The sequence below is a fragment of the Alligator sinensis genome, unplaced genomic scaffold (genome assembly GCF_000455745.1).
Source record: "Alligator sinensis unplaced genomic scaffold, ASM45574v1 scaffold830_1, whole genome shotgun sequence".
Classification (NCBI taxonomy): domain Eukaryota; kingdom Metazoa; phylum Chordata; order Crocodylia; family Alligatoridae; genus Alligator; species Alligator sinensis.
This window is the reverse complement of record NW_005842309.1, coordinates 716,277-729,048: the sequence shown is the minus strand read 5'-3', so window position 1 is coordinate 729,048 and position 12,772 is coordinate 716,277. Positions and strand designations below refer to the sequence as shown.

Sequence of the window (12,772 nt, the reverse complement as noted above, 5' to 3'; positions counted from 1 at the left end):
AAGAGTGTTTTATGTTTTGTCTACCTTTTTGTTAAATGTGAGCAAATAAAATAGTCTTTAAATGTTTATTTCTTCTTGCATCTTGGACCACATATCAAGCCTTGTATCAAAGGATGTTACTATTCACATCAGTGTGACAAAAGACAAGTGTCTAGATCTGTAGGACAGTGACCTAGGAACAATGAAAATAAAGTCTCTGTCTCTCACGAAGAACTTGATTGTCAAATTGAAATCCCATTTATGAGCCACTGCAACATGAAGCAAAAAAATTAAGAAGTGATTACATCAGTTTTATTGTTCAACTGAAGTAGATTCCTCTTTGCTGATGCTCGTTTACTTCTAAAAGTAGTAATCTGATGGCTTTCTGGTCTATCACATAACAATTCTCCAGGCCAACCTCTAGAAAACTTTACAGGTGCTGTGCAATACAACTCTGCATGCATGAAATCCCACCCCAGCAGCAGCACTTTGGGAATGTTGGCTCTGATCAAGTTTAGTGAAAATGCTTAGAGACCACAAAAGAAGCACCGCCTTTCTAGTCACTAAAGGAGTGGCTCCTGGAAAACTCTTGAGACTTAAACTTTCTTCATCAACATTTCAAGAACCTGGGCTGATTGATACAATATAGATAATCAAAACTGGAAGGAAGCCTGTCATGCAATGTGTTGCAAAGTAATGAAGGTAACAGCTTCTGTGATTAGTAATCTAGCAAGTCATACTGGAATCAAAGATGAATCTGACCTGAAAAATTTCTACTCAGAGCAGAATTTCCTCTCACACCTGGATTATGCAGGTTTGGTATTTTAATTTCAATTTGCCTGTAATTCACCACTGAAGTTTGAATGAAGAAAGTTGAGGTTTGCCAGAGTAAAGGGTGTTCAGACCAACTTTGACATCACTCACATCCATCATAAAAACAAACCTTAAATCACCACAAAGTATAACAGCACATCAAATAGAAGCTGCGATTTGCATTGTTATTGCATACCAAGTGCTCCAATCAGACACATAATGAACAGGAGTCCCACACAGAAGAAAATATCCATGTTCATCCGTCGCTCTATCTTGCTGCGTTTGTAACGAGGGCCACTGTTATTTAGCATGGCCTTCGTTTCATGACCTTCAAAACACAAATAGAAACAGTTTCATTTAATTAGTTTAAAACCCCCCCACTGCTTCTAACCTTGTCAGAAATAAGAACCATGTCTAATAGTCATATCCTGGTGCTTCCACAATCTTCATTTGACTCCAAGAATGCCCCAGTGCAGTGACTCTCAATCTTTTGGCCCTGCAGGTCAGAGTAGTGATACAGGGCTGGTCCATGGGCTAGACTGGAACCTGCACCACCCCAGCATCCAGCTCCAGGGCTCTGTGCCACATCTGCCTGACTCTGGACACCAGGATCAGGCTCCAGGGCCCTGTGACATTGGGACTGGACCCCTGCCCCACCCTACATGCCACAGCTAACAGCCCCATGAGCTGGATTACACAGTATTGAGGGCTGGGGCTGGCCCATGGGCCTGGGGTTGAGTACCCCTGCCCTAGTGGAAGGTTTCAGTAGTAAGTGGTGCAACAGCTGGAGGGGCATGGCAGAAGGATAAGTGCTTTTCTGTCTTCTATACTTGCTATTACTTGTTGGGAAGGAGCAGGTTATAATACCATAGGCATAGAAGACACATTATAGCAGGACACTTGTAAACCACAGCTGTGGGTCCCTAGCCTGTTACATAGCATCTCAACTGCTGTTTCGAAAATTAAACTTAAGTTGAAACATTTGTGCATTGCTTACGAGGTTACACCATGATCAAAGTTCTGCTTATGCCTAGAAACCTACTACGTTAGCAGAGTTAAGGCGCATCTGTAGTTAACAGCACACAATTAAACAATGTGGATAGGTTCACATCCTACTTTAAATTGCAAATCATAGTGTAGCCTTAGCTATGAATATAGTTATATTTCCATTTATTTATAGCTATAGCTATACACATACGCTTCTATCAACACATGCGCACGCACACACACACACACACATATGCACAGATAGGGTATTCGTAAATGCAAATGCAAAACACAGATTCTAAGGACTTGTCTGCATCGCCTACAGGCTGATCCCCACAGTGCCACAAACAGTGTATGCTCTGCCCACACACAGCCACTTTGAGGGGACCCACTCTTTCATGCAATGTAGCTACAGTAAAGCAACTCTTGGTATGTATGCAGTGGTAATTTTAGGCAGTCCTTTTCAGGTGTGCTTATTTACATGTTCTCAGTGCTTCTTTATGGAGGCTATATTACTTCATTCATGGCATTTGGTTGGTACTGAATGAGAGTGGCAAGTGTGCTTCATTGGTGGCAACCCTGATCCTGTTATGGAGGAAGTGAAAGACTGAAGTCGGAAAATTTCCAAAAAAGAAAGTTCTTCCAGAATTTCCAAAATACATCTTTTTGGTGGAGGTAAACATTTCATTAGAGTAAAGTGTTTCAGGTATTAGAAACTGGGTCGAAAAGATCACAAAAAAACCTGTTACATTACCAATTTCAGCTGTCCTCTACATCTTACTCCTGCAAAGAGAGCCAAGTCAGCAGGCTAAGGAGGTTTGCACCAGTATTTGAAACTGTGGTGAAAGATATATGCACTTTCTTCATACTGCTATATAGTTGAGATGAAATGGGTGTAAAGTAAGCAATCTATATTTTTATAGAATATTAATCACTTGATTAGGTGGTCCTACTGATTTCTAAAACTACTTAATATTTCTCAGCGGTTAAATTGGCTTAATTAGAAGTTGCTACCCACATTTTCTGCTTTAACATAAAGAAAATCCAGTGTGTCAGATCCTGCAATGAAAGATCTGAATGTCACTTAGCTCTCACTGTGTGAATGTAAAGTGCCAGCAACACAGTAGGACAGAAAAAAATAGGCTTATTAAATTAGAATCAAATTACTACATTTGTAATGGAAATAAGGGACTGGTATTAAAAACCTACTCATAGAGCCCACTTTTTCTATTCTAATCATTTTCTTATATTCTACCCTTCATTGTGATGTCTGAATAACTTCCTGCAGGGCATTAAACCATGTCATGTATGTTTATTTCTTCATTCATCTTCCCTGGGGATAAAGGCTAAGTGCAGATGTTTGGGGAGCTTAATGGGATGTTACACCGTGTTCAAAATGGCCATCCATTTAAGTAAAGTCAGGATGAACAGGGCTAGCAGGCAAGGGTTGGGGGAATCAGTGGGGGGGAAACCAGGGGTCTATGGGGGAAACAGGGGGCAAATGGGATCTGCAGGAGTAATTGTGGGGATTTAGGGACAGGCTCGATCCATGGGGGATTGTTGGGGTTAAGGAGGGTCTGACGGGTTTAGGGGAGCTCACAGGGTTGAGAGGGAGGTTTGTGGGGCGACCAGGGGATATTTTTGGCCCCCCCCAACCCTCCCAGTGACCAGACTCCCTCATCCCTCCTGCCTTTGCCCTGACTGATACTTACTTCCTCAGCTCTGGCAGTGAAAAACGTTAATAAATCTAGCGGCACCCAGAATGGCTTGTGGGATGCGGGGTTGGGGAGGGCTGGCTGGTTCACAGGGGGGCAAGGGGAACTTTAGTTTAGCATAATGTTTTATTTGGGATCAAACACGACGTTTTAAGCTAAACATTTTTTTTGTTTGTTTTTTAATCAAGAATAAATTAAAAACTATCCATTCACACAGGTTGAATGCAGACATCACCTTGTGGCAGGCTAAAACAAAAAGCTAGAGACCAAGTAAAACTAGCTAAAATAAATTCCACTACTCTTTGACCCTTCCATATATACCGTTTAGCTCAATATGTCATTTATGTCTTGGGTATGGCAAGCAAGTATTGATTTCTCTCACTTTCTAGCCATTGGACAGACGAGGAATCCATCCTCCATTCTTCTTAGCCACTGGGGTGAAGTCTCTGTTCTTCCTTCCACTATCCTCTCAGTTGTGGGGACACTCCACTCAGGTTGCAGCTCACCATTGTTATCAGAATAGCACATCTTATGGTCTAATCCTTTGGTCCAGTGGGCCAGATTGGTAGTGCCTGGTCTGTCCACAGGCAGGATCAAGTTGGTGCTCCCAATCTAGTGCTTAGTGGGTACTATTTGGTAGAGTGGGTACTATTTGCCGCAGAGTGTGCAGGGGACCCTCCCCCCACTCCCCAGCCCAGCGACTGGTGCCTCCTGGGTTTGAGGGGGCACCTGGGTGTGGCGGCTAGAACCAAAGAAATTAATAAGCAATAAATATGTGCTTCTTAGAGCCATTTGGAATTTTTGTCTAATATAAAGCTTGTATTTTTGTAACCCGCAAATGTAACTTGTAACTGTTTGTGGAACTAACTAGGCCTCAAAGACAGCTATAGTTGTAAGATTAGCTGACTTAATGGTTTTTTCTTGCTCAGAATTTAGCCTTGATGATAATAAAAACTGGATTCAACTGTCTGGCCTACCCAGCACATTCCAGAAAAGCACATCTCAAAAAAGCGTAGTCAGAGAGTTTTAAAGGGGTTGGATTTAGGTGGAGTAATGTTAATTTCAAACCTAAAGATGCTGTGTTGCAATTTGCTTATTGGATAAACCCAAATCTGGGTAGTAACCTTTTATAATAATTTTTAACACCTTTTAATCCCATAGGGTAACAGCTAGAGAACAAAATTGTGAATGGCTCTAAAACCAACAGATTAGCATAAAACTAGGTATAAAAAGTGTGTGCGTCAGGTGATCAACAGGAAGGAGGGAATAGGACGGTAATTGCTGTTCCAAGCCCGGACTCCGGACTCCCGGTGTGAGTGAGGATTGGATCCTGATCAAGGGATTTTCCCTGGTAATCCCTCGGACAGCGTCGATCAGGGATGCCTGACTTTGCTGAAATCACCTGGCGCGTACCTGGCATTGAGGGACTATCGATAAGTTGCCAACCCATGTCTATTTGTTGTTTTAAACAGCCAGTGGCTGATACCCTCACAGTGCTCTGCTAGCCTGTGAGAGATTGATCTATCTATCTGTTGTTATTATTTACTATTAGCTCTTTAATACTGCATTATTTGCTTATTGCATTTATCTTTTTGTTAACTGTTGTGTGTGTGTAAGCTATAATAACTTTGCCTTTGCTTTACTCCCAACTCTGCCTCCTCAATCCCGAACCAAACAGCCTAGTGGCTAAATTGATATACTCACAGTGCCCAGCTGGCCTGTGACACCTGGGGTCCTCCCACAGCTGATTACCAAGCTGGGGAGGTGCAGGGGGTGGGAGGCGGGTCCCCTGTGCGCTTGGCGGTGAACCCAGAAATGGACTGGAAATACTTCTGGTCCACTTCCAGGTCTGCCGCTGAGCATGCGGGAGCCCTTCCAATGCTCCTGGTACCTCGAGGTATGTAGAAAAAACATTTAAAGCTGTGTCTATGGCCGAATCACTGATTCTCTCTATTAGTATTACATCTTTAGATTCGGATGTGACCAAGTCTAATTGGGACAGTGATCTGAATCCACAAATTGAATCACTGTCCCCTGAATCAGGCCAAATCTGAATCGAATATGGCCTGCTTTGCGCATCCTACTATCTAGCCATGTGGAGGGGGGCAGGGGCAAGCTAGCCTCAACATAGCCCTGCTGGGGAAAGGAGCTTGACCTGGCCCTACAGAAAGGGAAAGTGGTGTGGCCAGGCTCCAACCTAGCCCCAAAGGGAGGGTGGGGGCTGTGCCTCAACTCTGATCCAGAAGCCAGGGTGGGAGGTGGCCCCCACAGGGGAAGGGGTTGCAGCCTGGCCTAGCACCAACTGGGCATGTGGGGCTTGGGAATTTGGCAGACCGGAGGGTGGCTGCATTAACATGGAATGCCTGGGAAACTAGCAGGAAAAACTGGAAGTCCTCACACAGTCACTGAACTAGGATGTGAGTGGAATAACAGAGACTTGGTGGAATAGCTCACATGACCAGAGCATTGTCATGGATGACTATAAACTGTTCAGGAAGGACAGGGAGGGGAGAAGAGGAGGAATAGTTGTACTTTATGTAAAGGAGTTGTATGATTGCTCATGGTCCAGCATGAAATTGGAGATAGTCTTGTTGGAAGTCTTTGGGTTAGGGTCAGAGGGCAGATCAACAAGGGTGATGATGCAGTGGGTGCCTGCTATAGACCACCAGACAAGGTAGATGAGGCTTCCTTTAAACAGCTAACTGAAGTTTCCTAATCACAGGCCCTGATTATCATGGAAGACGTCAATCCAGTGGCATACCAATGGAGGGGGTGGGGGGGAGGCCCTGGGTGCCGGCCTCGGTGGAGGGGCCGCTGGCTGGGCCCTCTAGAGGGTGCTTGGTCCCCTGCTGGCACTTCCAGTTTCACTGCCAGCACTTCTGGTTCCACCACCAGTGTTTCTGGGCTCGGCTATTGGCCACTGGGGGAGCACCCCCCACTCAGCGGTCGGCCACAGATGGGGGGGTGCGCAATTGCAAGTATTGGCCCCCGGGTGCCAGAGACCCATGGTATGCCACTGCTTCAATCACCCTGGCATCTGCTGGGAGGGCAATACAGCAGTGCACAGGCAATCCAGGAAGTTTTTGGAGAGTGTTGAAGAGGCCAACCAGGGGCCATGGTCTTCCTGACCTACTGCTCACCTCAGTCCCTGGAAAAATCATGGAACAGTTCCTCAAAGAATTCATTTCTAAGCACGTGGAGGAGAAGGTGGTGATTAGCAACAGTCAGCATGGATTCACCAAGGACAAGTCATACCTGACCAATATGATTGCCTTCTATGCTGAGATAACTGGCTTTGTGGATGTGGGAAGAGCAGTGGACATTAGGGGCATGTGAAATGGGCTGTGTTCAATTTGGATTTGACTTGAATCAGGGACAGTGATTTGATTAGTTGATTAGTATCGCTGTCCCCAATTCATTCAGCTGAATCTGAATCTGAAGATTTGATGCTGATTCGGAGAATCAGTGATTCAGCCATAGACACAGCTTTAAATGTTTTTTCTTCATATCTCAAGGTACCAGGTGCAGCTCATGAATGCTGCAATGGTGGGGCAGACGGAGCGTCCTACAGGAGCATGGGCACCCCCCCCCCACCCCACCGTGTGCTTGGTGGTGAACCCAGAAGTGGACCAGAAGTATTTCTGGTCCACTTCTGGGTCTGCTGGGGAGCATGCTGAGGGCCCCCCCAGACCAAGGAGGCACCAGTTGCTGAACCAGAGGAAGGGGCAATGGAGGGGGACCCCGGTGTGCTCCCCGGCGGACCCGGAAGTGGACCAAAAGTGCTTCTGGTCCACTTCTGGGTCTGCTGCTGAGTGTGCTGGGGAGCCCCTTGCACTCCTGTGGGACACTTTATCCACTTCAGCATCACAGCATTCACGAGCCACCTGGTACCTTGAGGTATGTAGAAAAAACATTTAAAGCTGTGTCTATGTCTGAATCACCAAATCTTTCCAAATCTGCCTGAATTGATTTGGAGGGTTATGATTCACTTCAGAGAGATTAAAGGGTCTCCCAATTCAATTAGCATTTGGAGATTTGGCCATCAAATTGGGCCAAATCTCTGGCGAATCGAACCAGTGATTGAAGCTTCGCACAGCCCCAGTGGACAAGATATATCTTGACTACAGCAAGGCTTCTAATATGGTCTCTCACAACATTCTTGCAAGCAAGCTAAGGAAGTATGGATTAGATGAGTGGTCTAAAAGGTAGATAGAATATTGGCTGGATCATTGGGCTCAGGGGATAGTAGTCAATGGTTTGACATCTATTTGGCAGCCGGTATCAAGTGGAGTGCCCCAGGGACTGGCCCTGGGGCTAGTTTTATTCAATATCTTCATCAATGACCTGGAAGATGGGATTGAGTGCACTCTCAGGAAGTTTGTGGATGACACGAAGCTGGGGGGAAGTAGTAAATATACTGGAGGATAGGGCTAGGATTCAGAGAGACCTCAACAAATCAGAGATTGGACTAAATGAAATCTCATAAGGTTCAACAAGGAGAAATGTAAAGTCCTGCACTTAGGACAGAACAACCCCATGCTCCTGTACAGGCTGGGAACTGAGAGGCTAAGCAGCCGCTCTGCAGTTAGGACAGAACAACCCCATGCTCCTGTACAGGCTGGGAACTGAGAGGCTAAGCAGCAGCTCTGCAGAAAGGGACCCGGGGGGTTACAGTGGACAATAAGCTGAATATGAGCCACAAGTGTGCCCTTGTTGCAAAGAAGACTAATGGCATACTGGGCTGCATTAATAGGAGTACTGCTAGTAAATTGAGGGAAGTGATTACTCTATTTGGCACTGGCAAGGACACATCTGGAGTACTGTGTCCAGTTTGGACCCCCTACTACAGGAAGGATGCAGACAAATTGAAGAGAATCCAGCAGAGGGCAACAAAAATGTTTAGGGAGTTGGGGCACATGACTTATAAGAAGAGGCTGAGAGAACTGGGCTCATTTAGTTTGCAGAAGAAAAGACTGACAGGATTTAATAGCAGTCTTCAGCTACCTGAAGGATCATTACACAGAGGATGGGACTAGACTGTTTTCAGTCATGGAAGATGACAGAACAAGAAGCAATGGTCTTGAGTTGCAGCAATATAATTTAGGTTGGATATTAGGAAAAACTTTCTCACTAAGAGGGTAGTAAAGCACTGGAACAGGTTACCCATAGAGATTGAAGAATCTTCATCCTTGGAGGTTTAGAAAACCCTGCTAGACAAAGTCTTGGCTGGGATGATACAGTTGGTTCTGTTTTGAGCAGGAGGTTGAACTAGATGAGCTCCTGAAGTCCCTTTCAACCCTAATTTTGTACGAGTTTATGGTTCTAATGGCCACTGCTCTCTTCTGCCAAATTCCTGATCCCTGGGGAGCAATGCAGGCCAGATGTGATGGCTCTGCAGGCTGCATTTGACCCCTAAGCTGGTGGCTGAGCACCCCTGGTCTAGCCCAAAGCTTCTGCAAAAAGACCTGCATGCACTTTACTCTTAGCACAGCTGCCTCACAGTTAATCATTTACACAGACATGAAACGTGCAGCCACATGTGTCATGCAGGCTAAGCAATCACACTAAAAGACTGTTCCACAAGGCAGAAGCCTCTATTAAAAAGGAAGTTTAAGGGGTAATAGACTTATACAAATGGAAAATGTGCCGTTATATAATGTGACTGCTAAGGGTGGCTCAGAAAAGGTTATGGATCATGACTGAAAGCTAAAGTATAATCAATGTCAATGAGTCCCAGAAATGAAACAAGTGCTGGCTCAGATGAATCTAATTTTAGAAGGAAAAGGGAATCAACTTTTACACTGACATTAACAGTTAGGCCTCAGCTGAAAAATCATATTGAAGATATGCTTGGGTCAAAGTCACTGTGATTCAAGAATGAATTTGAGACTGTAACCTTCATGATTAGTGGAGTAAGCAGTGAAGAGACCAGCGATGAGAAGAAATGTAAAGTCTGTACAAGTGGCCAGAGGACCATACTGAGAATTGACTGGGCTAAACATGAAAAATTGGACTCCGGTTCCTAAAAGAACTTCAGTGGGAATGGCTCCCTGCTATTTTTTTTAAGTGATTTCTAGGAGGGAAGTAATGGAGTTTGGAGTAATGGAGTTTGGTAATCTGTGCTAGAAAAGAACACAGCCCACCAACACAAAGAGAGAGCCAGAGACATAAATGAATAACTCAGGAGGTGAATGGTGTCTCAAAAGGTCAGTAAGTCTGTGGGGTAAGCACAGTTACTGTTCCTCTAGAGCTCAGGAGAATCACTTCTGATGCACCAGCTTTTAGCTCAGAAAGAGCAGGCCTAACAGCACCTATGCACCTTATGGTTTCTGCTGCAGATCTGGGTACCAATGTCTTCACAGTTAGTATACATATTTGTATAAATAAAAGTTATTTCTCTATGTGGCCCTGCTTACTTGCTATTCTGAATTCAGAGATGGGATATGGATTTTTGGTTCTTAGCAAGTTTTTGGGCACAATCACCCTTCTTCAGGCATAGGGAGTCTCTGCTGTTGTGAGACTCCAAGGAATAAGAGAAGCTAAGGAATGAGATGGGATATGGAACACAGCATTTTATCTTTTCTTCACTCTGTCTGGCAATTTGAGTAACTGCTGCAGGACATCAAAATTCAGCTCACAAGTCAAATCATCTGCCTATTTACTATTAGGCACCAGGGACTGAGTTGAATGATACAGCAACTTTAGAAATAAATGGCCAGTGCCTCCATTTTAGCAAGCTACATTTTGCCTGTGGACTACTACTTCTTAAAGCAAAATGCAAGATTATGGCTCAGTGTTAGACTATACATATTCACTTGAAGTTATCCAAAGACAAACTTAGCTAGATGAAAAGTATTTTTTTTACCTGCATAGATAACAATTCCTATTGCGACTTCAGTGTTTCTGATTGTACATCCACGAAGCAAAAGGTTTTCGCTGCTAAAACCAATCTTTTTGCTATCAGGCTGCTCCCTGCAAAGAAGGAAAATAAATGATGCAATATCCCTTTTTTATTCTCATACATATCTAATATGTAATTATTTGTTCTTGGGATGGAATTCCAGAGTTGTAAGGACTGAAAAAAATATTTCACTTTATTTGGCCCCAATCCAAACCCTGCCTAAGAGGATGTGTCCAGAAGTCTGGGCACCTATTAAAACCAACTAGTATGGAGATATTGTCAAGACTGAAACCGGAGTCATTCATAGGATACCCTTTTTGATTGTGTTCTTTGCCTGATAGATACATTTTAGCATCTGTGAAGAGAAGACGGTTATACAATTTAAACCAGGATTCAGATGGATTTATTGAGGAACACTCACAGGTGTTCTCCTTCAGATTTAGGTTAACAGACTCAACATTAGCATTTAAGGACAATATTCACAGTTCTTATCTCAGGGAAGATCCACATGCAAGGCAAGAGTTTCACTATCTCTAGACCCAACATTATTTCCCTTCCCAGACTCACAACTTAGGATCCCTTTTCATAGGACAGACCTGATTGCTAGTAAAGCCTTGATTTTTTTTCAGCAAGCAAATCATTAGGGAGGTACTCCATCAATTTATTACGTGGCCCCTGACACTGAAGCAAGTTTGATACACACAAAATGAGGTTCCTTCCTGAGGTCATTCCCAAAGCCTGAACTTATGATGTGGGTTGATTTTAACAGTGTGGCATGTATTGCTATCTTAAAAGTCAGGATCAAATGAGGTTTCCAAGTATTTGTGATTTTCATTTACTACTGCTGGATTTTAGCCTCAGTTGGCATGTCTAAACATACAATTAATATCTCTGAATTGACTGTGTAGTAAATACAGGTGCATTAAACTGCTCCCAGGCACACATCTACATGTGCATTTGAATTGGGAGCAAATTGAGCCCGACAGGAGCAGCTTCGTTCAGGGCTGGTCTTACCCTGCTCTACCCCTCTGCAGCAGCCAGGGAGAGATCCAGGCTCCAGAAGCAGCTTCCTAGGTGCCAGCACCAGGCTGGAAAGGGCACAGGGGGGCAGCCTTAGACTGGAAGAGAGCTCCAGGGGTAGCCCTGAGCTGGCAGGCGGGACAGGAGGGCAGCTTCAGGTTGGCAGGGAAGGAGGTATGGGGGGCAGTCTTGTGCTGGCAGGGGCCTTGGGAGGTCAGGCTGGGGCTCAGGGTGGCAATGTTGGGCAGCATGTGTCTGCTGGCATGAGGCACGGTGCCTGGGAGGTAGGCTCTACCTGGCACGGTTCTTGGGGGTTGAAACTGGAATCTGGGGGGCTGCAGTGCCTGGCACATGCCCCCAGCAGTGGGGCACAGTGCCCAGGTGGCAGGCAGCAGCTGGGTGGGGCCCTGCAGGTCAGAGCCAGGATCCAGGGGGTTGCAGCACCCAGCACATGCCCCCAGCAGTGGGGTATGGTGCCCAGGGGGCACACAGCAACTGGCAGAAGCCCTGGGAGGCAGAGCTGGGGTCTGGCGGGACAGTGTTGCCTGGCACATGTCTGCAGTGGTGGGGCACAGTGCCCAGGGATCATGCAGTAGCTGGCAGGGGCCCCTGGGGTCAGGCTAGGGGTCCTGGAGCCAGCATTGGCCAGCTGAAGAACTGCCCATTCCACATGACTGAAGAAGCTGCCAGCCATGTGGCTTGGCACCAAGCAGAAGGCTGGTGTGCTTATGTCCTGTAAAATATAGGTTCACATCAGGACTATTGGAATATGGCTTAATGTTAAATTTCATGAATTAGCCAGAGAAGTAAAACTTCTAGATTGCAATATGAAGCCATGATGAGGGTCAGAGTGAGGGAAATGTTCCCAGCTGGGAGGCTTATGACTATGCCTTGACAATCTGTTCCTGCGTGCACACACTACACCCAGAAATACTTTGGTGAGCCTGTTCTAGATCATCACCTGCAGTTGCTGTCAAGACCTGGGTCTCCAGCATGCTTGAAAATGGCCACTGGGGATGATCCCATAGCAGCCTAATAGGTATGAAGCCTGCAAGAGGGAGTGAGTGGTAGGGCAGGCTTGGAAACATCCTTGACAGGACAGACTGTTGCTGAGATGTAGACATACCCTAAATATGGCTTGTACATGAAACAGTTTATGGTGCAATAAAATTTAATTGCCTCAAAACTGAAGATGTGTTAGATATTCGTGTCAGTTAAAACATCTTTGCTAATACACTGAAATGGAAAAAACCCCAAAACAATATTGTTTCTTTGTTTAGGAGTTTAGATAAGGCCTCGGCGAAATTATAAAATATAAGCCTCCATATGTCCCTCTGACCTGGATTCAATTCAGGAA

The 12,772-nt window shown here is 45.2% G+C and overlaps 1 protein-coding gene across 2 annotated transcripts in view; it reads right to left on the bottom strand.

Annotated features, from left to right (window-relative positions):
- Window positions 1-12,772, bottom strand: part of ATP10B (ATPase phospholipid transporting 10B (putative)) — a 240,216-nt gene that overhangs the window by 40,835 nt on the left and 186,609 nt on the right. For both annotated transcript variants that reach the window (XM_025209816.1, XM_025209817.1), the window contains 2 exons: window positions 10,360-10,466; window positions 989-1,120 (listed from right to left, as the gene is read on the bottom strand). In XM_025209816.1, the coding sequence (XP_025065601.1) occupies window positions 989-1,120; window positions 10,360-10,466 (239 nt within the window). The remainder of the gene's footprint in view (window positions 1-988; window positions 1,121-10,359; window positions 10,467-12,772) is intronic.